Source organism: Theobroma cacao, chromosome 1 (genome assembly GCF_000208745.1).
Source record: "Theobroma cacao cultivar B97-61/B2 chromosome 1, Criollo_cocoa_genome_V2, whole genome shotgun sequence".
NCBI classification, from domain to species: Eukaryota; Viridiplantae; Streptophyta; class Magnoliopsida; order Malvales; family Malvaceae; genus Theobroma; species Theobroma cacao.
Genome location: NC_030850.1, coordinates 36589195 through 36614602, shown reverse-complemented (window position 1 = coordinate 36614602; position 25408 = coordinate 36589195). Strand labels below are relative to the sequence as shown.

The 25408-nt window shown below is 36.4% G+C and overlaps 4 protein-coding genes across 5 annotated transcripts; 2 read left to right on the top strand and 2 right to left on the bottom strand.

The window, feature by feature from the left end:
• On the top strand, positions 3951-11947 carry LOC18614539 (eukaryotic translation initiation factor 4G). Its single transcript, XM_007052338.2, has 10 exons — positions 3951-4362; positions 4496-4729; positions 4874-5007; positions 5112-5261; positions 5451-5518; positions 5613-5669; positions 6070-7500; positions 7601-10686; positions 11038-11232; positions 11318-11947. Exons 2-10 carry the CDS (start codon positions 4554-4556, stop codon positions 11646-11648), a joined length of 5628 nt encoding a protein of 1875 aa, XP_007052400.2. The 5' UTR covers positions 3951-4362; positions 4496-4553; the 3' UTR covers positions 11649-11947.
• On the bottom strand, positions 12338-14989 carry LOC18614538 (metacaspase-1). Its single transcript, XM_007052336.2, has 5 exons — positions 14352-14989; positions 13720-14050; positions 13325-13445; positions 13009-13224; positions 12338-12587 (listed from the first exon to the last, which is right to left on the bottom strand). The coding sequence occupies exons 1-5, from the start codon at positions 14755-14757 to the stop codon at positions 12528-12530; spliced, it is 1134 nt and encodes a 377-aa protein (XP_007052398.1). The 5' UTR covers positions 14758-14989; the 3' UTR covers positions 12338-12527.
• On the top strand, positions 15521-16965 carry LOC18614537 (60S ribosomal protein L37a). 2 transcript variants are annotated; one of them, XM_007052335.2, is made up of 5 exons: positions 15521-15614; positions 15996-16035; positions 16405-16493; positions 16580-16662; positions 16753-16965. In XM_007052335.2, exons 1-5 carry the CDS (start codon positions 15612-15614, stop codon positions 16814-16816), a joined length of 279 nt encoding a protein of 92 aa, XP_007052397.1. In that variant the 5' UTR covers positions 15521-15611; the 3' UTR covers positions 16817-16965. The 2 variants fall into 2 exon arrangements, with proteins under 2 accessions (XP_007052397.1, XP_017985493.1); XM_018130004.1 differs by lacking the exon at positions 15521-15614 and having other exon boundaries at positions 15990-16035.
• Positions 17723-21232, bottom strand: LOC18614536. The gene is made up of 3 exons (XM_007052334.2): positions 19845-21232; positions 18908-19169; positions 17723-18377 (listed from the first exon to the last, which is right to left on the bottom strand). Exons 1-3 carry the CDS (start codon positions 20993-20995, stop codon positions 18201-18203), a joined length of 1590 nt encoding a protein of 529 aa, XP_007052396.2. The 5' UTR covers positions 20996-21232; the 3' UTR covers positions 17723-18200.

Below are 25408 nucleotides of genomic sequence, written 5' to 3'. Positions count from 1 at the left end.
AATTTATATAACTAAGTTCTTATTTTTTTATTATATTAATATAAAATTAAATAAAAAATACTATGCTTACACACGAGTCTACCCCTCCTCCGATGCAGGGTCCACTTTACGACATTGGACGAATTTATTTTTTTATTTACACATACACAAATCATAATTTTAACAAAAAATAAATAATTGTCATATTTAATATTAATTATTATTATTTATTCATATAATAAATGTCGTATTCAGTTTTATACCAATTGTTACGTAATTTCATTGATTCTTTAACACCATCGTTAACAACCTCCTATAAATAACGAATTTATCTTTACTCTTCAAAGGTCCTTCATGTGAATTTACCATTTAATATTCAATTCTTTAATCATAATATATTAGTAACACGCTTTTATCGAGAATATAAAAAAAATATAAATAAGAATCCAAGTGTAGTAAATCAAAAAGTTTTATACTCGATTAACCTGCTATGTTTCAATGCTCTCCATTCGTTGAACCACGCAGCACCAAAAATCTTCTTCCCTTCCTTTTCGGGAACCTCATGATCTCGTCGAGTCAAATGAATAAATTATTCATTACGGGTGAAGAATTAGATTTGGACCTTTTTCATAGTTTGTGTTCTAACAATGGGCTAAGATCAGTTTAAATGACCCAAATGGTCCTGATGGGCTTAATCTGGCCAAGTTCTTCTGACCCACTTTTTCTTTAGGCATCTTCAGCCCAAAATCTTTGCCCATTTCACTTGACAGAGATGATGATTCAATCCTATAAACCCAATGTTAGTTTGTTTGTCACATTCACACTGTTGTTTGTGTTCCCTTCAACCAAGGAAAATGATAAGCAAAAAAGAGAATTCTGTTGCAGTTCCTGAGGATAATTGGATGAACATGGTCCTGCATGACAAGCTCACTACCACCCAAAAGAGTCAAACTTAGTGGAAAGCTTCAGGTTCTTTGGCACTATGATGGAAAGAGATTTTGCATTTACTCGCTGGTAGCCAATTGAAACTAGGGTCAGTGCCACAGACAGTTCAACTTCAAGTTCTCTCTCAATATATAGCATGACATGTTGATTGCAAGCTTTGCGTTCTCCTTGTTCTGTTTTCCAAACATTTTGCTTGATTGGGATGGAACTGGTTTACTTGCTTTAGCTTGATCTTGCTTGGGTTTGGTTTCCATGGAAACTATTACAAATTCTACCCAAGCTCCAAACTAGGAAATAATGCATATCGTGGCAGAGTGAACATTCTTCCGATCAGCACTGGTGCTTGCAACTCGAGCTTCTTGGATTGCATCTCAACACTCTCCTGCACTCAGGGAGTCAGGAGTTGTCTGCTGTTTCTTGGTAACTTAGTATCAAAAGTTAAACCAAAACAAGTTTGCCTTATTGAATCTACATACAGGGGCTGGTACTGTGTTCCCTCTTGTTTCTACCCTTTACTTCAAGGCTGGACGTTGAGTTTTCCAATCTGGGAAGTTTCGGCACTGATCTGTGTTACAAGCCATTTTTTTGGGTAGCTCAGGCCCGAATGCCTTAGTTCCAAGGTTCAGCTATTGCAATGACAGCAAATTAGAGGTCCCTGGCACTTTCAACAAAGAGTGTGCAAGTATCTTCATAAGCTTTATCTATAATGTTATCTTTTTATCAAGATCAAATTAGATAAACTCGTTTTTATAATGAAATAAAACTAAATCAAATAATATAAATTCACACTTTAAACACACACAAAAATCTAACAAGCATGAAACCGAAAATAAAAATCGTAAATTATAATTGTATTGTTTCCATAACAAGCATCATGATCTAAGCATTGATAATTCATTCATTAAAAGAAAAAATGGTTGGTTTGCAACTTGGTTTTATCATTGGTATAGTTGGAATAGTGGAATTTAAATAAAGTTTAGATATTTCTTTTTTTTTTGTTGTAAATAAATTCTAGTATTGTAGTTCATGTATGTATAAAGAAAAATTCAATTATTTTTCACATAAAATTAAAGAAATAGAGAAAGAGAGGAATTATTAAAGTTAGGTGAGTTGCTTGCATCAAGTTAGTTAGGTTTTCTATTAAAAATAAATATATATTATTTAAAGATTTTAATGCATTTTTGTTATTTCTTGTAATCATAAAAAATTAACATCAATCTTGATTTTGACAATTAGTAATAAAATTACGTACTTTTAAAAAAAAATTAAATAAGTAAATTCATATGAAATCTCAATTTTATTACTAATAAATAACTACTAAATGGTATAAAAAATTATTTAATTATTTATTTTTTTGGCTTAGGAAAGTTCATGGTCAATTACACATGGGATTTGCAACAATTAATTCATGACATATATTCTTTTTTTGACTTATCATGCATTTGTCATGTGAAATTAAAATATTTAGAAATACTTAAATAAAAAAAAACCCAAAAAAAAATGGAAAGTCTCAATTCATACTTTAACTTTTTGGTCTTTGACTTTGGGTGATGCAATAATAAATGCAAAGGCAACAAACAAAATAATTTTTATTTTTTTCTCATTTTTAAACTTTTAAAATTTTAATTTTATGTTAAAAAACCAATATTTTTTAAAAAATTAATTTAAAAAAAGCAAATATTTAGAGACTAAGATAATAATTACCCTCTAAGATAATAATTAATTCAAAAATCTTCTTCCCTTCCTTTTCGGGAACCTCATGATCTCGTCGAGTCAAATGAATAAATTATTCATTACGGGTGAAGAATTAGATTTGGACCTTTTTCATAGTTTGTGTTCTAACAATGGGCTAAGATCAGTTTAAATGACCCAAATGGTCCTGATGGGCTTAATCTGGCCAAGTTCTTCTGACCCACTTTTTCTTTAGGCATCTTCAGCCCAAAATCTTTGCCCATTTCACTTGACAGAGATGATGATTCAATCCTATAAACCCAATGTTAGTTTGTTTGTCACATTCACACTGTTGTTTGTGTTCCCTTCAACCAAGGAAAATGATAAGCAAAAAAGAGAATTCTGTTGCATTTCCTGAGGATAATTGGATGAACATGGTCCTGCATGACAAGCTCACTACCACCCAAAAGAGTCAAACTTAGTGGAAAGCTTCAGGTTCTTTGGCACTATGATGGAAAGAGATTTTGCATTTACTCGCTGGTAGCCAATTGAAACTAGGGTCAGTGCCACAGACAGTTCAACTTCAAGTTCTCTCTCAATATATAGCATGACATGTTGATTGCAAGCTTTGTGTTCTCCTTGTTCTGTTTTCCAAACATTTTTCTTGATTGGGATGGAACTGGTTTACTTACTTTAGCTTGATCTTGCTTGGGTTTGGTTTCCATGGAAGCTATTACCAATTCTACCCAAGCTCCAAACTAGGAAATAATGCATATTGTGGCAGAGTGAACATTCTTCCGATCAGCACTGGTGCTTGCAACTCGAGCTTCTTGGATTGCATCTCAACACTCTCCTGCACTCAGGGAGTCAGGAGTTGTCTGCTGTTTCTTGGTAACTTAGTATCAAAAGTTAAACCAAAACAAGTTTGCCTTATTGAATCTACATACAGGGGCTGGTACNCCAAAAAAAAATGGAAAGTCTCAATTCATACTTTAACTTTTTGGTCTTTGACTTTGGGTGATGCAATAATAAATGCAAAGGCAACAAACAAAATAATTTTTATTTTTTTATCATTTTTAAACTTTTAAAATTTTAATTTTATGTTAAAAAACCAATATTTTTTAAAAAATGAATTTAAAAAAAGCAAATATTTAGAGACTAAGATAATAATTACCCTCTAAAAGCTCTATTTTCCAAAAAGCAACCTTTCCAACCACCCTTAGAAAAAAAAAAAAAAAAAAAAAAAGAAACCCTTTCCAATCACCCAATCCTCCATAGTCCACAACTAACGAAGGCGGCGCGTGGAGGAAGCGCGTGAAGAAGGGTAAAAAAGAGAGGGTGAAAAGTAAAAGAAGCGGGGTCGGTGAGTAAAAAACCAAAGGAAAGAAAAAGAGTGTAAAAATGAGGGGCAGTAAAAAAGATCGGAGCGAAAGCGAAGAGTTCTCTGTTCACTAAACTCAAATGAGCCACGACTCGTTCGATGCTTTGATCTCCTAAAAAACCTACCTTTTGACCACCTTGCTCGACAGTTTGTTACCTAATTTACTCGCTCTCTCTCTTCCAACTTTTTAATTATTTTTATTTTTATTTTATTTTGACAAATATTTGGGGGGCTTTTGTTTCCCTTTTGAAAGGGAAAATTTTTAAAATTTTTATTTTTTTCTTGCTGCGTCTTTGGCTACTGCGTATATCGACATGACCACTCAATAAAAAACCCTAATTTTCTCTCTCTTTCTTTTCTTTCTGCACACTCTTTTGAGTTCACAGGTACACACTTCGGCAGATCGAACCCTAATATTTTGTTGTTGTTGGTGCAATACTCATTGCGGTGTTGTTGAAATGCTATGATTTGTTGAGGTTTTGGTTTTTTTTTCTTTTTTGGGGATCTGTTTGGATGCAGAGATAAAACGAAGAACAAAAAGGGAGGGACATAGGAGGAGGAATCAAGGGTGGGATATATGTCCTTCAATCAACCAAGGTCCGATAAAAGCGAGCAACAATACCGAAAATCCGGGCGATCCGCCAGCTCTAATCAGCAGCGGACCTCCTCAGGCGCTTACGGTAAGGGCGCTGGCGGCGGGCCCGCCCCTTCACCGCCTCTTTCTTCCTCTTCTTCTTTATCTTCCAGTCGAAGGTAACGACAACTCATCATCAGGCTTTAGGCTTTAGGGTTTGCTTTGTTTTTTCTTTTTGTTTGATTGCCAGTTTATTTAGGGTTTCTATGCGATTTCATGTATTGATGATGCTTTTTTTTTGTTGGGTGGTCTTGACACGATAGTTTGAAGAAGTCTAACAATGCACAAGGAGGGCAATCTAGGGTAAATTCACCGGCTGTGAATCCTTCGGAGTCTACTAGTGCTTCTGCCGCCCGAAACATACAAAATGGTGCACATGTACTGCCCCAGTTACAGGGTATGATTCAAAATTCTTAAGCTTGTTTCTCTTTATAGATTTATAATCGAAGAAAAGAGGATTATCTTGATGTTATTTGTGTTTGTGCTCATTTTTTCTGATAGGAGCATCTGATGCACCGGTTGCAAGCAGTGCTGCAAAGCCGGTTGAATCACCTGCCACTCAGAGAAGCACCCGAGCTGTTCCGAAGGCTCCAACTTCTCAATCTGCCACCATGAGTTCTGATGGTAGTTTTCCCATAACCCCTGCAAAAGGTATGTTTCTATTGTGCTTGGTGTACTCAGATTATAGGATCAAAGTTACTTCAATTATGAGAAAACTGTGGGTTATTCAGTTTAGTAATTATAAATGATGTATAATATAGTTCAATGCTTATTTACTGTGATAGTATTTCTAGCTCTAAGATGATGTGACTAATCTTTTTTTTTTCTGACTAACTCCAGGAGATGCATCCAAAGCATTCTCTTTACAATTTGGGTCCATAAGTCCTGGTTTCATGAATGGAATGCAGGTATCTTACAATTCTCATATTCGTACTCTTTATCTTTTTTCCTTTCAAAACCTTTTTTTCTAACAGCAAATGTTATATCCTTGTTTTTATGCAGATTCCAGCACGGACTAGCTCAGCACCCCCAAATTTGGATGAGCAGAAACGTGATCAGGTTTGTCTCTTATCATGAACTGTACACTGTCTGTTGATGATTTTGCACCTCATCTTTCTTCTTCTTCTTTTTCTTTTTTAACAAAAATTTAAAAGATAATGAGATTAGTGGATCATTAGACCTAGTGATTGTCCTGCTTCATCTAGTTTAATTTTCAAGAACCATGAAATGTTATGCTTCATAAAACTAAAAGATTGCTTCCTTTTGCTCACCCTGGTTGCAGTTCCAAATATTAAGAAACTGAACACCGTGAAGAACCTAAGTAAAATCTGAACTTGACATGTTTAGGCCCATCTTAATTGCTGGTTTCTCATCTTCACTATCTTGATGCTTTCTAACTGATATAGTTTTGGGGTCTTTTAGGAATTCACTTATATATGATCGACATTTAATCCCGCAGGCACGCCATGATTCTTCTTTTAGATCTGTACCAAATTTGCCTACTCCCATCCCTAAACACCAGTTACCAAGAAAGGATTCAGTTGCAGCTGACCAATCTAATTCGGGGGAGGCTCATCCAGTGTCCAAGGTCAAAAAAGATGCACAAGCCTCTGCGGCATTCCCTGCAAACCAGTCACAGAAGCCATCCCTTCTTAATATGCCCATGACTTCTATGCAGATGCCGTTTCATCACCAGCCCCAGGTTTCCATGCAGTTTGGTGGGCCTAATCAACAGATTCAGTCTCAGAGTGTTACTGCTGCTTCAATTCAAATGCCGATGCATATGCCATTACCTATGGGAAATGCACCTCAGGTACAGCCGCAAGTCTTTGTTCCAGGTCTTCAGGCTCATCCATTGCCACCTCAGGGAATGATGCATCAGGGTCAGGGCTTGAGTTTCACACCACCCATGGGTGGACAGCTTGCTCCCCAGTTGGGAATGAGCATTGCCTCTCAGTATTCTCAACCGCAGGGAGGGAAGTTTGGGGTTCCTCGTAAAACCACTCCTGTTAAGATTACTCACCCAGACACGCATGAAGAACTAAGGCTTGATAAACGAACAGATACATATTCAGATGGTGGGTCATCAGGTCCAAGGTCTCATCCTAATGTGCCTTCTCAATCGCAGCCAATTCCATCCTTTTCACCTTCTCATTCAATTAACTATTATTCCAATTCTTATAATACCAATTCCATGTTTTATCCACCAACAAGTTCTTTGCCATTGTCTAGTAGCCAGATAACTCCCAATGCCCAAGGGCCGAGATTTAACTATACTGTTAGCCAGGGTCATCAAAAAATAGCTTTCATAAATTCAGCGGCAGCCCATAGTTCACCGCAAGTTAATAAATCTGTAAATCTTGCACATGGCACTTCAGAACCACCAAATGTGGAACCTCCACGTGATGTACACAATGTGAAATCCTCTGCTTCCTCAGGTACAACACAGGTGACTGTTAAGCCATCTACTGTTTCTATTGGAGAAAAGGTTGCAGATTCCTCTTTGTCAAGTAGCTTGCTTGCACTTGAAAAGGTTGGGTCAATAAAACCTTCAATGCCAGCTAGTGAGGTTAGCTCATCTCAGGCTCAAAGGGACTTGGATACTTGTCAAGAGAGCTCCGTACAGCAGGCTAAACCTGGAAATGAATCATTGACATGCAAGTCATTACCAGCAGCATCAAAACATTCAGGGGGAGTTCCAGCAACTAACTTGGACGAGAGCCTGCCATCTAATTCTGTATCTTCTGCTCCAGCTGCTACATCTGAGGAGTCTATGCCAGTTGTTGCCAGTAATGAAGGCAGGAGGAAGGAGAGTTTGGGTAGGTCAAACTCTATGAAAGATTATCAGAAGAAACCAGGCAAGAAAGGACTTATTCAGCCACAAAATCAGGTATTTTCCTGTGTTTTCCTTCTGCAGTTTTTGTTGCACATCTAATGTTTTGTTTGCATGTATTTATCTGTTCCTTTACGTATTGTTGATTGGTGGACAGTCTACGTCAACATCCAACTTGGCTTCCCCCACTGCAGACATTGGTATTTCCTCAGACAGTGCAGTTTCTGAAACTGTGGAGGCTAAAACAGCTGTAGCATCATCAGCAGCTGCTGATGTTTTGTCACAATCTACCAGGGAATTACCGTCAATTAATGATGCTTCAACTTCTTACGTAGAACTGAAGACAGACAGCAAAAGAGAAGGCTTAACCTCAGTTTCATCTGAAGTTCCTGGTACTGGCAGTAATGTTGATAGCTTGGACATGGTTCAGCATGCTAAGATAGATGGTTCTTCCAAGCTGGATGAGCAACCAAAACCTGAAATTAGTCTTGAGCTTCCTTCTCAACCAGTTCTCTTGAAACCTATGGAGCTTAAATCTGATCAGGAACCTGCCTTGAAGTCTACCAACAATGATGTTCCAACCTCAGGAACTGCGCAGGGGGTGGTTGGTGAAGATGTGGGGGTTAACATAGAAAATGAGAGAGTCACTGACAGTGTGGATGTCTCTACCTCTGGAATTGCTGACTCTACAGATGTTGAAGGTTCTCATGTTGATTTGACTTTGAGTTCAGATGGTTCTTCAAGTGCCACTGGTAGCAGTGAGATCACTGTTACTAAATCTAGTGCATCAGACCTGCAATCTGCTCCTGTCCCAACTCCATATCTCCCAGAATCAACTTCAAAATGTGAAGGGGAAGGTGTTCCGGTACCTGGTTCAAGGGACAAGCCTGTGCCAGAACTCAGTAGGACAAAGAGTACTTTAATTAAAGGGAAGAAAAAAAGAAAAGAATTTCTTCAGAAAGCAGATGCTGCTGGGACAACTTCTGATCTCTATATGGCATATAAAGGTCCTGAGGAAAAGAAAGAGACAGTCATACCTTCAGCAAGTGCAGAAAGCAATTCCATTAGTGTTAAGCAGGCATCTCATGAGGCCCCTCAGGTGGATGCCATAGAAAGTGAGAAAATTGGCCCGAATAAAGCTGAACCGGATGATTGGGAAGACGCTGCTGACATGTCTACACCAAAGTTAGAAACTTCAGATAATGGCGAAAAGGTCCATGGAGGTTTGGTAGATCATGAGAAAGATGGAAGTGGGAATATGGCAAAGAAGTATTCCAGAGATTTCCTCCTTAAGTTTGCAGAGCAGTGTACAGATCTTCCACAGGGATTTGAGATTGCTTCTGATGTTTCAGAGGCCTTCATGACTGCTAATGTCAATGATCGTGATTCATATCCTAGTCCTGGAAGAGTAATAGACAGGCAACCTAGTGGATCTCGATTAGATCGCCGTGCTAGTGGAATTTTTGATGATGGCAGATGGGTTAAATCTTATGGCCCAGGAAGGGATTTGCATCTTGATCTTGGTTATGTTGCTGCTGCAGGTTTTCGGCCTGGCCAAGGAGCTAACTTTGGTGTTCTAAGGCATCCACGTGCACAAACACCTATGCCATATATTGGAGGGATCCTTGCTGGGCCAATGCAACCTATGGGTCCACAGGGAGGGATGCCACGAAATAGTCCTGATGCTGACAGGTGGCCACGTGGTACTAACTATCAGCAAAAGGGGTTGATTCCTTCTCCCCAAACCCCATTACAGATCATGCACAAAGCTGAAAAGAAGTATGAAGTGGGAAGAGTGGCAGATGAGGAAGAAGCCAAGCAGAGGCAACTGAAAGCAATTTTGAACAAACTAACTCCCCAAAACTTTGAAAAACTCTTTGAGCAAGTAAAAGCAGTAAGCATTGACAGTGCAGGTACACTCACTGGTGTCATCTCACAGATCTTTGACAAAGCTTTGATGGAGCCTACTTTCTGTGAAATGTATGCGAACTTCTGTTATCATCTGGCAGGAGAGTTGCCTGATTTTAGTGAGGACAATGAAAAGATAACGTTCAAGAGATTGCTGCTGAACAAGTGCCAGGAGGAATTTGAGAGAGGGGAGAGAGAGCAAGAAGAAGCTAATAAAGTTGAGGAAGAGGGTGAGGCTAAACAGTCTGAGGAGGAAAGAGAGGAGAAGAGAATCAAGGCACGGAGACGAATGTTGGGTAATATTAGACTTATTGGGGAGTTGTACAAGAAGAAAATGTTAACTGAGAGAATTATGCATGAATGCATCAAGAAATTACTTGGTGAATATGAGAATCCTGATGAGGAAGATGTTGAGGCTTTGTGTAAATTAATGAGTACGATTGGAGACATGATTGACCATTCCAAAGCGAAGGTGTATATGGATGCTTATTTTGAGAGGATGGCAAAGTTGTCGAAAAATATGAAACTATCTTCTAGGGTTAGGTTCATGTTGAAGGATGCTATTGATCTGAGAAAGAATAAATGGCAGCAGAGGAGGAAAGTTGAAGGGCCTAAAAAGATCGAGGAAGTGCACAGAGATGCTGCTCAAGAGCGACAAGCACAAGCCAGTAGGCTTGCTCGTGGTCCTGGCATCAATCCTGCTGCAAGAAGAGCACCTATGGATTTTGGTCCGCGAGGCTCTATGTTATCTTCCCCAGGTGCTCAGATGGGTAGTTTCCGTGGGTTGCCGACCCAGCTCCGTGGTTTTGGGGCTCAGGATGTTCGCATGGATGAAAGACAGTCTTTTGAGGCTAGGGCTTTGTCAGTTCCCCTGCCTCAAAGACCAATTGGTGATGATTCTATTACTTTGGGCCCCCAGGGTGGTCTTGCTAGAGGAATGTCTTTTAGAGGACCAACAGCAATGTCCAGTGCTCAATTAGCTGATGTTTCTCCAACTTCAGGAGATTCAAGAAGAATGGCTGCTGGTTTGAATGGTTTTAGTTCTGTATCAGAGCGTACTAGTTATGGTTCTAGAGAGGATCTCATGCCAAGATATGTGACAGATAGATTTGCAGCACCAGCTGCTTATGACCAGTTGAGTTCCCAGGAACGTGGTACGAATTTTGGTCATAGGGACTTGAGGAACCCAGATCGTAGTTTTGATAGACCTCTTGCAGCTTCACCACCTGCACGAGGCCAAACATCAGGTGTCACTCAAAATATTCCTCCAGAAAAGAGCTGGCCTGAGGAGCGCCTGCGGGATATGTCCATGGCAGCAATTAAAGAATTTTACAGGTATCCTCTTGTCTCAAGTGTGGTTTTAGTGTCCCATATACTAGCCATCATATTTCCCTTAAATATATATGTAATACATGCACAGACACACATACATTTGCATATGGACCTATACATGCACTCAACTTTTAGTCATCAGCAGAAAATTGAATTATAAAACTACTCTTGAAAAGGGTTGTTGACTGATGGTTGGCTTTAGTATCTGAAATATCAAATTTATGGATAGGTAGTCTAATATTCTGACTACATTTAACATGCTTTAGTTCCATGTATAAATTCAAATCCTGAAAATGGTTATTACTTGGTTACTTTTAGCGAGTACTTAGCATTTGTCGCTTTTAATTCCTATAGCGCTAGAGACGAGAAAGAAGTTGCTTTGTGCATCAAGGATTTGAATTCCCTGAGCTTCCATCCGACAATGATTGCTCTGTGGGTAACAGACTCTTTTGAGAGGAAAGACATGGAACGGGATCTTTTGGCCAAGCTACTTGTTAATCTGACAAGGTCTCGTGATGGTGTGTTGAGCCAAGTTGAACTCGTTAAAGGGTATGAGAATCATTTAGCGACATTTACTGATTGATTATAACCTTTTGAAGTCATTATATTTATGCGTTTTCGTTCTTTTGTTCAGGTTGGAATCTGTTCTCAGTACATTGGAGGATGCTGTGAATGATGCCCCGAGAGCTGCAGAATTTCTGGGTCGGATTTTTGCCGAAGTCATCATAGAAAATGTTATCTCCCTGTGGGAGATTGGACGTTTAATATATGAGGGTGGAGAGGAGCCAGGGCGTCTTCTAGAAATTGGGCTCGCTGGGGATGTTCTAGGAAGCACCTTGGGGATAATTAAAACAGAAAAAGGAGAAACCTTCTTAAATGAAATTCGATCAAGTTCCAATCTGCGTTTGGAGGACTTTCGGCCACCAGATCCTAACAGGTCAAGCATATTAGAAAATTTTATTTAGAGGATACTGATGCTCCTTGTATTTCGTTAGAAGAAATTCATGCCTAGTGGCTCTAGGGGTACCATGTCAATTTGCGAAAATATTTTTGCGTGGGTGGGTGGGGGATTTACATATGGGTTTCTTCTTGGCCATGTTTAAATATTATTTCTTGGAAATATTCACTGCAATTATGAAAGATCAAATTGAGCATCCAAAGTTGGTAACTCTCTGCAGCAACTTGCCCTTTCCTTCCTAAAGCCTATGCGGCCCCTGCATCTTCATCTTATTTGTTATTATATCAAAGCTCTTTGTAATGGCAAGATCAAGATCCTTTGCCTAAGGTACCTGAGCCATGGCCAGGAACTTGCAAAATCACAATCTTTTGCCTGTGTCACTGCATCAATCAAAGAAACCGCTGTGCCCGGTTTCTTTTGGGAAGCAACAAAGGAAGGGTCTGTTATTTTTTTCTTTCACCCTTTTATCCCAAAAACTTCATGATTATTTTACAAGTTTTAAAACTTTGAAATGTTGTTCAAAGAACTGAAACTGAGGACATTATCTTGAATGCCATTGGTGCATAAGGCTTCAAAGTTTGATCTGAGGCTTCCAAGTTGAGAAATTAAGCATGGCTTCACCAATTTATATTTAAAGCAATCTCTGATTCACTCTTTAAATGGAATTTCCAGTATTGGGGCAATAATATAACAAAATTGTACTAAATAAAGAAACATGTATCAATAGTAATGATAAATGCCTGCTTGTAACTTGCAGGGATCCGATAAAATTCTTGCCCAACCAATTTATTTTGGAACAAAACTTGAAATCCATCTCCTTGTCTACATATATAAATAAAATCAATCTACAAACAGCATGAATCAAAAATTATACAAAAAGAGAGACTCAAAAGGAGAAAGGTTTTGCATACACATCAAATGGCTCGCAGGCTGTTAATTGGGGCTCCTGTGAAACAATAAAAACACAAAAGAAAAGGTCAGAAACTCCTCAATCACATATTATCTTCAAATTTTTTGCAAATTAGAAGGTTCGGTGTTGGCAGCTTCTCCTGATTTATCCTAGGAAGCCAAAATGATGTTCGCATTGATGTTTCACTGTATAGTTCCAGATTCTAAAACAAACAACAAATTAAGACTCCTGATCACACTTTCAGTTGTTTTACCAACAAAGTTTGCTCCAATCTCAAAGGTTACTCAAATAATTGGCACAATCATTTTTACATACATATAAACCTTGCTAAACATGCACAAGTGTGTACGTATTTGTGTGTGGTATGTTTTGACTTGTATATAATCAACCAAAGGAAAATTAACTTGATAAGTATGGAAACAGAGAGATTTGAATAAATTGGTCATGCAAACCCTACCTGTCTCAGCCCACCACCGATACCAACACTACCTCCTGTCAAAAGCATGGTGATGAGGGACGTAACAGCACCACCACCAACGTCACCGCCCCCCACACTTCGAATTGCATTGCGCATTGCAGTGAGTATGCTCCCATACGTAGCCCCATGCCCACGCTCAATGGCTTGGATGAAGCAGAATGTCATAGCACCAGTGGATGTAATCTTCGATAAAGCCTGCTCCCCAAAGCATTAAAATATTTTTCAGTTTTTTGAGATCTAAAATGCCCTCAGGACTAAAATTTCAAGAGATCTAATCAGCTTTTCTGAAACTTACAGATGTATCAGCAGAGGTTTGATGATCATCACAACCACTAAAGGAAATTACTTCTCCACCACTTGTTCCCTTCCATAAACCTGATGCTGGACGATGGTCCTCCCATATATACTGTCCAGACCTGTGTCCAAGATAGGCATCAACTTCCAGAGGATATAAAACAGCATAGTTGATGATAAAAAATGCCAAAGGGTAGGAAAAGTTTCTGGATCACCCCTCCTAAGAGCCACTTCAGATGGACCATAAGTAGGTCCTTTCCAGTTCTTTTTCCTCCCTTCATCAGACGTGTAAAATAAATTTGTCCTTTAAAGAATAGAGATTCCAATTCTGACAAAATTACTTGGGAATCCCAATCATGAATTAATGATGTATAAGCATGTTAAATAGCAACTAACCTGTTCATTCTACAAAGGAATGGTAAATCCAACACAGTTCCACTATGGCAAGCATCAATCATTGCATGTAGCTTAACCCCATGAGGCAGAGGTCTAACAATAGTTGCATTGATCTCATCATCGACAATCATCCCTTGTGTTTCAAAATCCAAAGGACATAGAGTCTCATCATACCCATCAACTTCATCACCATTGTAATTCCTCTGCCGCGAACCATGGCCCGAGTAGTGAAACAACAGAGAATCACCAGGTTGACAACCTTGTACTAACCAATAAAATGCCATCCTCAGATTCTGCTTCGTTGGAAGCCTGTTTGGATCAGTTTCCTCTTCTGCATTTAAAAATAATTAACACCCTACTTAACTCTCAAAATCTTCATTTACATACTTAACTAAGTAAACGTCATCAAACACCATAGCATAAATGCATCAATCAGAGATGTAAGATTCTCTAAGGTAACTATCACCTTTATGGCTGATCTGATTCATCAAAACTCAACCTTTATACCTTAAAAATTTGTTACCCAATTAAATCACTCTCAACAGAATCAGGTCAAATTCAACATATTTATCCACAGAATCATATAAAAAGGAAAAAGATATGAAATTAACAGGAGAAAAGGAGAATCTTACCAGTGAGCATGAGAATGGAATCTTCGGGAAACTTAAACTTGTTGATGAGAAGGTAACGCATGCACTTGGCGTCATTAATGCAACCTTTGAGCTCGTGCCTCGAGTATCTATACGAAATCCCGCAAATCACCGCCCTTTTCCTCCCGTACGCGTGGGCAGGTGGTCCCGGGGGCGCGTGGTTGTAAGGGGACGGAGAAGAAGGCGGAGGAGGGCCATGCGTGGAAGGAGCCGGCGATTGAGACGGAGGGGGAGGAACGGAGCGAGGGTCTGCGATGTTTGTAACGGCTTGACAGATGGCGCAACGGATGGATCGGGCACCCTGCGGGAGCTGTAAAGGGGTCCGGCAGTTGGAACAGTTGATCAGCATCGGCGGCGGGTAATGGTACTGCATGCCTTGCGGGTACATTCTGGAGACTGTAAAGGTCAATTCTTCTGGAAACAATCACAAGGTTTGGCCTTGGAGCTTCTTTTTATATCCTTCGATGCGGGGGAAGAGCAAAGGAGGAAGACGACCACAAGAAGAAACAGAAGAACAAAAAAAAAAATTCAGACAAGCTGGAGTTTTGCTTTGTTCCCTGCGATTATTCGTTGGATGTTGGAATAGGGAGAGATTAAAGAATATAAAATAGAATCGCTTTTATCATTGGAAGCCAAAATATTATCTTATAATCCATCACGAATCACGCGTCAGTAAGTCATAGTTCAGTAATAATCATTGAGTATCAATCATAAATAATAATTTGTAATATTAAATTGTAGTTATATATATTTTATAAATTATTTATAATTAATATAACACATACTAAAATTCATGAATGGTTTTGAATATGATTTTAAATTTTGATTTATTAATTTTATTTTATTAATAATATACATAAAAATTAATTTTGAAAATTATTTTTTATTTTGAATTAAGTTTAAATGTTGATTTTTAATTGAGTTTCAATAGAGTATGAATAAGTAAATCTTGATTTTACGTACACCATTCTTATTTATTGTTATAAAAAAAAAAGGAAAAATGAAAAAGAATAGAAAATTTAAATTTTATTTATCCATACTTTGGGCCGGGTTCTGTGGCCCAGGTCGGTTAAAAAGTCTTAATGGGCTTGCATTGAAGTTGGGAGTTGGGTCGGGTTTTAGGGCAAATCATTGTCACCCGTATATAAACAAACAAGCGGTTGATTCCTCTGTTAAATTAGCTGCGCAGCCTAGCGATTGTGGATTTCTAGGGTTTCTGCTCCGTTCCTCTCGCATCGCAAAATGGTAAGGCTTCTCTTTCGCTTGAATTCCTTCGCCATTTCTCCTAAGATTTTACCAAAATGTTGCATTTTCAGTGTCATTTAAATCACCGTTGTTGATAGTTTCCTTTCATGTTTCCAACTCTTGGCAACTGATTTTTTTTTATCCGCTTTTTCATCTGAAATTGCTTTGAACAATAATGGAAAGTGAAAAAGTCTCTTAATTTTGAAGATACACTTTTAATTTCGCTGAAATTTAAGTCCATTGTTAATTGGTATGATTGTTTATTTTGTTTTGTTGTGATCAAAGTTAAGTCTTTTTTGTTCTTTTCATATGTTAAAGTTTGTAGTTCTGTTTTAAGTTGGTAGCTTATGTTAGCTCTTGCACTGCTTTAATTTTATGCAGACAAAGAGAACCAAGAAGGCTGGTATTGTTGGGAAATATGGTACGTGCTCGGTCTAGATTTTATGAAGTTGGGTCGTTTTGAATTTGACATGTTTCATGAGATATAAACCATAATGTGAACTATTGTGCTCTATTATTGAAATGCCATCATGTTTCTGAAAATGAGGAATCTTTTATTGTTAATAGCAGTTTAATATCTTGTTTGCATGTTGTTTGTATGGGTTGATTCTGTTTACGGACTGTTATGGCTGAAAACTCGATGGTTGGATGCATGTGTTTATAATAATCATGGGGATTTGGGGCTTTGTGTCCCGTCTTGACTCTTTGAAGTACTTTGGAATATTTTTTAATGTTTTTGGCCTGTGCATCAGTGTATTTAGAGATGTTGCTAACAGCTGGTAAATTTCAGGTACCCGATATGGGGCCAGTCTGCGTAAGCAGATTAAGAAGATGGAGGTCAGTCAGCACAGCAAGTACTTCTGTGAGTTCTGTGGAAAGGTAAGTTTCCTATTTGTTTGAGTCAAGATGATTTGATATGCTTGATAGCTTCTTATTTGAGCTTAACATGTTATTAATGATTGCAGTATGCAGTGAAGAGGAAAGCTGTGGGAATTTGGGGATGCAAAGACTGTGGCAAAGTGAAAGCTGGGGGTGCTTACACTTTGAAGTAAGATCTTGTTAGCCATCTCTTGCAATTTCGTATGTTCATCTTAGCTTTTGCTGTATTTCTAATTACTATCTTGTTTGTTTATGGCAGCACTGCAAGTGCTGTGACCGTCAGAAGCACCATTCGGAGGCTGAGGGAGCAGACTGAGAGTTAATTTGATTGATAAATTCTGTTGTGTTTTTTCTTTTCTAGTTGATACATGGAACTGACTGTAGTGCCTCATGCAAGTGTTTTCAATTGGATTTTCCTTTGGGGATATTTTGAAATCTTGAATCAATTGAAGCAGTTTTGGTGTTTACTCTATTATTTCTTGTTAATGGCTGTATTCCTGATTGCATGGACCCATTCCTGGGTCATGATTGTTGATGAAGTGAGAACTGTCTTATGATTCAATCACCAAAAAATTGTTCAATAATAGCTCATGAAACATCATAAATTTCTCATAAAATGGATATTATTCTGATTAAAAGCATCCTTTCATGTCATTTGCTTTTCCATCGGATATGCCTCTACTGTTGGGTAGCATCACCGAGGTTTTCTTCTGTCCTTGATTCCTTGAGCCTGTGTCCTCCATATCTTTGTACTTTTAAGGTAGGGACTGCTGTCTAGAGGCAGCCCTTCCAGCGGTTCTTTCTTCTGGCCTTCTGCGTGTGTGGCAACTTGCACCTCAGAGTTAAAAGGAGATTTTGGTCTTATCTTGATCTCTAATGCTTCCAAAATACTAGTTTGGAATTGTATTCCTTTACTTTTGATTCGTGAATTAAAAGAACAATTATGCTCATGAACCTGCAAAATTTCAAGCCATAGAGTCCTGCATAAAACAAAGAAGTGTACCGTTTTAAGTTTTAACTCGTTGGTCAACATGTTACCACCAATATCTACTTTTTCCTAAACTTGAGTTTTCTTGGTTAAGTTCTCCTTGTTGTGATGGGATTCAATGATACCTGGGGTGCAAAATCATACACTGCTACAAATTTACAGGAAAACTAAATGAAGCAAAGGCTTGCATGACCATTACCTGTTTGCAAAGCTTATGAGGAAGCTTTTTCTTTTGATAGAATGAGGAAACAACTTAGACATGCATGATTTTCTTTTCATCTTAGAAACCAATTAAGTTCACATACAACATTGGCTGGATGGGGGGTTTCACCTGCCCACCAGCACTTATATTACCTCTAACTCATCTTTACAAAACTGTACCAAGACGGGAAAGCTAAAGTTAACTAGAAAAATGGCGCCACCACCATCACCAAATCTATCTCTTTTCTCCACCCCCTCTATTCTAGGAATTTCTTCCCAGCATGTATACGTGATTTTGATGTTAAAAAAGATTGAATACCCTTCAGCCATCTTCCTCCATGCCAGGCATGCAATGCATAGGCATGTTGAATTACAGCCTCTTGATGAAAGAACGAGGACTGTGAGAAGATGACAGTATAAAACACAAAGCTATTTGAAAAGAAAAGTCACATAAGCCATCATCCTCTTGCTGCTATCTCATGTATTTTCAAAGGTAAATGAGCCGTTTGTCAGAAGTCTCACACAATGGAAATGGGATTGTTGTCGTTGTTATTATGATGCATTTGCTTTTGAACTGCTTTAACTGCTATTACTCTAGCTGCATTGGCTGCTCTATTAGCTGCAGCAACTGCCTTGTTCACTCTCTCATCTACCTTGGCTACATCATAAGCTTTCTCCGCTGCCCGTCGAGCCTCCTGCTCATAGCACAGAACCAGTCAAACATGATCAGGTTTCACACTGTTATATCCTTTGTGATGTGACAAAACAACGGTAAAGACTGTTAAGGATGGCCAACTTTGTTGAATTGCAAGCAAAATTCTAAACTACCAAACAAGCCATGGAAAATTTTGTGACTGTCAAGTCTTAAGATTATTAGGCCTTTCTTCTATACATTTTGTATGCCGGGGTTTGAAACTTGGGCTCCTTCTCTCATTACTTTTGAATGGCTAAAAAGGTCCATCTATATATAACTGTAGGTTTACACCCTACATTTCACATCAGTGAATCGTATTTTATATACAAATCACTCAAGGGTCAGCAACCAGGCCATGCAATTACTTTTCTTGTCATGCCAAAGTGAATGGCTGAGGAGATCGTAACAAGGGACCATCCAATTAAAGATAGGTAAAGTAGAAAAATTTATTACCACCTACAGCACCAAATACCACTTCACTGATATTTAAAGAGGAGCATAGTAAAAGATAAAAGTAGAAAAGTTAAGTACCTGCACCGCATTAAGTACTTTAGAATGATAAACAGCTACAGGAGATACAGGATATGTAGCGTTCTGTGTGCTTGGGACATCAAGAATTCCATTTTGCCAATGACCAGATTGCGTTTCCCCATTTCTAAACGTATACATTCCAAGCCCTTGTCTTCTACCCTCATGCCAAGCACCCTCATACCGATGGCCATTTGCAAAGCAATAGACACCAAATCCATGCATCTTGTCCGCAAAATATTCCCCTGCATATGTGTCTCCATTCCTATATAAAATCAAAAGATTAAATCCAGAATGAGTTGTCAAATAAAACTATGCTCACAAAGTGGATAGCTAGTAAGTTTTTCAATGAAAAGGCAACTCCCATGGTGAAAAGCTTCATTTAAACATAAAACTAAACTTCCTCCTAAATTGGTTTGAGCTTCATTTAAATGAAACTTTTCTACCATTCAAGCTAACCATGTAAAAAACCAGGGAAGAAATTATCAAGGTTCTCAATCAGATCCTACAATATAGGGTGCTGACAATGCAACAAAACCATCAGCTATGGGTTCTGAGTTGTTATAAGTGACAACCATAATTTCATTTATTTTTAAACACCGAACAATCACTGAGAAAAATAAATTTCCAATCCCCTACCACCCTTATGCTACTTCTCAACAAATAATAGTACATAAAGACATTGTGCACAAATAAATTCATCTAAACCTTACAACAACAAAGAACGAGTATCCAAGTAAACATATTCCAACACCAAGAACCTCGGCAAAATAAGAAAGACATCTCAAAATCAACAACCGTATAATGAACTGACAATTAAGCAGCAACGAGAAGAAAAGAAAAAACTCATAGCAACGATCAGAAAGTCAATAATTATTCATAGCAAACACCAAAAAAAGATATAACAAAAACAAATCAAGAAAACCAATCTTTACATTACCTGAAATGGTAATGTCCAAGTCCATGCTTGACTCCCCATTTGAATTCCCCAACATACCGACTTCCATCCTCACAGGTATGAACTCCACACCCATGACTCTGCCCATTAGACCACTCTCCTGCATAAACATCCCCTGTATAGAACCTATAAACCCCAAATCCATGCCTAAGACCCTGCCTATACTGCCCGCGATACCGGCTTCCTCTTGCCCACGTTTCCACCCCATAGCCGTCATACTTCCCATCCACCCAATCCCCCTCGTACCGTCCACTCAAATAATAGTAATAAACGCCGCTACCTGCACACTTCCCCTTATGAAATTCCCCTTCATAAACGTCTCCGTTGCTATAAACTTGAACCCAACACCCTGAATTCGCTCTCTTCTCGGATTTTGGCCGAGACCCAATTGACCAAAACACTGGTAAATGCGACCTTGATAAAGAAGATGATGACTTGAGCTTAATCGGAAAAGAACGGGCTAAGAACAAGCGAATAGAAGGGAGGCGAGGGAGGGCGAGGTTAAGGGAAAAAAGAAGGGCAGCGGAGAAAGCAAAAGCGGAGAGGAAGTCAAGGAAAAAGGAGTGGCTTGGATGTGAGACTAAGAAGTAAAAGAAAGGGAGAGATAAAAGGAGGATTAAGCGTAGGTGAACCCGTAAACGACGAAGGTGCTTGAAACGACGGAGAATTCGATAGACGGAGGCTTTAGCAGCAACCGGAAAGGAGAAAAATGAAGGGGTATTGTTGGAATTGAAATGTGGGGGCGCCGTAAAACGGTACAAAGTTGGGGATTTCGTGAGAGAACGCGTTTGGGTCAAAAGGGGTCTCTTGTAAGGGGTCGGAGAAGAGGAAGACGACGACGAAGGAGGTGGGGCAATCGTGTCATTTTCCGGAGGGTTCTGGTTAATTATTTGAGGGAAAACAGCAATCGGCGACGTCTTCGTCGCCGCTGTTATTGCCGTCGTCGCCGCCGTCCCGGCCGCCGCTGTTGTGTCGGATTGCTGTTGCAAACGATGATGATAATGGAAATGTTGTTGCTGGTGATATGGCAGGTGATGATGATGATGATGAACAGTGGAAGGTTTGGGATTAAAATCGGAAGAGACGCCGCTGCTTTCTTTTCCGATCTGAACTTCCGATTTCTTCTGATGCATTACATACGTGAACAAAAACAAACAATTTCCCCACAACTAACCCTTTGCTCTGAATCAAATAAAAGATATGAACCTCCCCCTTCCTGGGGTTTTTCCCTTTCTTTCTTCTGTGTGCGTAGAGGAGTGATTTTCTCTTCTTCAATCTAAAATCTCTTTCGGGGAAAATCTAAAATGTTCAACAGAGAGAGAGAAAGAGAGCTATGAGCATTATCTGGGTAAAGAAGAAATGTTTAAAAAGGGCGGTGCTTGCGTGGAATTTATGGTAATCATCAAACGATTAATTTGAAACCAGTAGGCCGGCCATGAGCCACCACCCGGCCCTATTTGTTTCTTCTCATTGCCCTTTCCATTTCACTCTTTTTACACAAATTGCCATTCTATTTTTAGTTTTTCTATTTTTTTTACATCGGGTGTAAACCGCCTTTGAATTTTTTAATTATTTATTCTTATATGGTTATTAAATAAACCGCCTTTGAATTTTTTTAATTATTTATTCTTATATGGTTATTAAATAATTATCTTTTTTATTATTTTCTTGAATATTCGTATTAAGTTTCTATATTAAAATTTTTAAAAATAAAAAAAAATCATTTTTAGATTTAAAAAAAATAGACAGAAAGAGTATTTTTTTTTTAGTTTATCGTTATTTTCTATGTTGACTGTTTTGGTCAACTTGACTAAATCAAAAGAAGAAAAACAAAAAATTAGATATCTTTGTGTTTAACGAGTGATTTTATTTAATTAAAAAATATTATTACCTTTAAAATATTTTGTTTAATGCAAATAGTTTGTTTAATACATATTATTATATAATGTTAAATAAAGTAAGGGACAATAGAAAATATTTGATAAATTTTATAACTGTTTTTGTTTTTTTAATATAAAAAATAAATCAGAATTGTTATGTAGGTTGAAAACTTCATATTTTATCATTAAATTATTGTATAATATTAAGAATTTCATTTTAGAATAGCATGAAAAGTATATTTCTTGGTATATTTGACAGGTAGAAATTTAAACAAAAACTCTTCAGTTATTTCTAAAATAGATTAACTTGCTAATCTTTTATTTACGATTATTAATGACATTTTGGGACATTGATTGTATGGTAAGTGGCAAATTTAATTGTTTGGAATCTATGGTCGTGATTGATAGTATTTTTTAGGTATCATAAAAAGATGATGTTATAAAATAATTAAAAAAATGAAACCCAAATTTTTCAATGAATAAAAATATCATAAAAATTACTACAAATTCATTTTTGATGCATAGAAATTTGAGTTCTTAATTGTTCGAAATGTATTATCTTGATTAAAAGTTTTTTTATAATTATTATAAAAAGATAATGATGATAACGATCCGTTTTTTATGACATCATAAAATAATTACAAAAAATTTACGAAACCCAAATTTCTCGATCAGCAAAAACCTTGTTCTTGATTTGAATCCTTAATCCCTACTTGAACCTTTGACTTAGGCTTATTAAAACAAATTATTGCTATAAATAGAATATCTAGAAGAGTAAAGAATCTATTTTCGTAATTTGGAGTAAATATAGGGGGAATTTGGGGATAGGGGAGGCCGCCGATCTTCTTTGATTTTATCGCTTCTTCCGTCTTTAGGCAAATGCCTCACTTCACTTGCGGAGAAACGACAACGGACTCCTCCCCAAAAAGGTTGTAGTTCGAAACAGCCAATAACATGCGTACGCTTGTCAATCCGGTATAAACGTGTCATCACACGCTTCGGTACCTTTAGCAGCTTCACAAAGCTCCAAAAATCAGCGCCATTTTTTCACGTATAATTACCTTAACGCCATAATTTCCCCTCCTTAATTTTTTTTTGGGTTTAAGTACATAAAATTCCCTTAAATCATGTTTATTTATACAATTAAGTCCTTATATACATAAATAATTTTTTATTTTTTAATTTATATAGACATAAATCTTTAATTCTAACAAACAATTAACAAATGTCATTTGCTATTCGCGTAACAAACGTGGTAATTAATGTTTCTATTCGAAGTTGAAGAGGTCACTTAATTACTAATGTAATCACGTGATAATTAATGTGAAATAAATCATGTGATTATATTATGATTTGAATAAGACGATTCGGTTTAATTGATCCATTAAATCAATTGGTTCAAAATATTTGATTTAATTAGTTTTTGGATCGATTTTTTGTTTTAAAATTTTCATACCAATCCACTTAAAAAATTAAACTAATTTTTTATATATTAATATATAAAATATCGTTTATATATATTAAGAAGAATTAATAGTAAACTTAACTAATAATGTACTTAAAATATATTAGTTTATTATATATACGTATACAAATTATAATAATAGCAATTTAATTTTAATTATATATATTTATTTATAAATCTGTATTAATATGAAATCACAAGTTATATATTTTAAATAATATAACTTATATGTTAATATTATAATATATGATAGTAAATATCCTATAGATTAATATGTTATAATTATTACATCTTAATAATATTTCATAATATAAAATATTATGATATATATGATTGTATAAATATTATATATATTTCATTTATTCATAAGCATTACTATAACTTATAATATTTATTTATATGATTATACTTAAAAACTTTATTAATTATCATTCGAGTTTTTATAACATATCATTTATAATAAGTTATTATTTATACAAATATTAATATAAAACATTATAACATATAAGTTGTGTCATTAATTTCACACATATATAATAAAGTAATATTATATATATATATATATATTTAATTTATACATAATTTGTATATATATTTTATATTTATAGATAAAGTTTATAAGTTTTAATATTATAATTTGTAAAAAAATAAAATAAAATTTTGATCTATTGGTTCAAAATTAAACCGATCAAACTAATTTTATATTTGGTCGATTTTGGTCAATTTTTTAAAAATACTTGATCCATTTAATCATTAGGTATGATAAACCAAACCACTTAATCCATCCATTTACTCATCCCTAATTATATACCATACCAATCATAAAATATTAGTTGACTTTGAGTCCAACGTGCGATTTAATTTTTCATCAAGACTAATGATTTTAGCAAGTACAAATTAAAAAATAAGAATTTATTAGAATAAAATAAAAAATATATAAACTTAATTACATAAATAGACATAATCCAATTTTATTTATTTTTTAAAAAAGGAAATTAGAAAAAGGGTCTTTGACTTCAATCAATTTGGGCCCAATCCGAGCAGAGCCAATTTGCCTGCAGGGACCAATGATTTTTCCATTTTTGCCGGCATCATAATAATGATTGCATAAATACAAAAAAAAAAAAAACCTTTATGTATATTATCATATACCTTTTCATTTTTTTTTATTTTATAATTTTTTATTAAATTTTTAAGGCATACTCTTTTCCTTTACTTTTGAATGGTATTTGCTAATCTAGAGTCTAGGAATTTTATATTTTTGAAAAAATAAATCAATATGGCTTTAATTTTTTTTTATATATTTAATGATATTGAGTGCATGGCAACAAGAATTGGAAACACTCAAAAAAGAAAAGAGGAAGACCCATTCTTTGCTTATTAGCCAATTTTTCTTAGGAAATTTCAAGAATGGAAAAGGAAATTTTATTTCATCTCATTGATATTTGGATGGTTTGAACCAGCCAAAAAAAGGTCTAATTTCTGAATAGTGATGCAAAACTTCGGGAAATAAGAAAATCGATAAGAATATTTTGTTCGGGACTCTTTCGATTATGACATGTAAGTCGTTATCAAAAAATTAAAAAAAATTAACAAATATGATTTTTTATGTTATTTAAGAAATTAAAAAGGCTAGAATAGTCCAAGCTGTAAATGCAAATAATTAATCTTATCAAAAAGTTCATCCCAAACCTAGATGATGATTTGACCAACCCTTTACCCAGCCTTTAAAGAATCAAAGAGAAAAAAAAAATATCTGAGAAAACCCTTGATGGATTCTTAATGAGTTAGAAGGAAAAGGACATGAAATAATGATGAAATAATTAGGCCAAACTTAGACCACTTGGAGATGTGATGAAAATGTTCAGATGATTTTGTCCACAAATGATGCTTTGATAAATACTTTACCCAGAAATGCAGTCTTTATCACTGGGTTTCTCATGTCATCTAGTATAATGCTCCATGTTTAGACAAAAGATGATTTAAGCTACTTTGACTTAAGGGGCAAGCTTTTTCTCTTCGTTTAAGCTTGAAACCCTAACTTTTTCTTTTCTTTCTTTTTTTTTCTCCATGCTACTTGTAGAATTGATTAGCCTCTGATACCACGCGGAGCGAGCAAAACCCTTGTGTAACTTTGACTATTGTTTTGTTTCGTAATTTAAAATTAATTTATCAAAAGAGAAAAAAGGAAAGATAGAGGG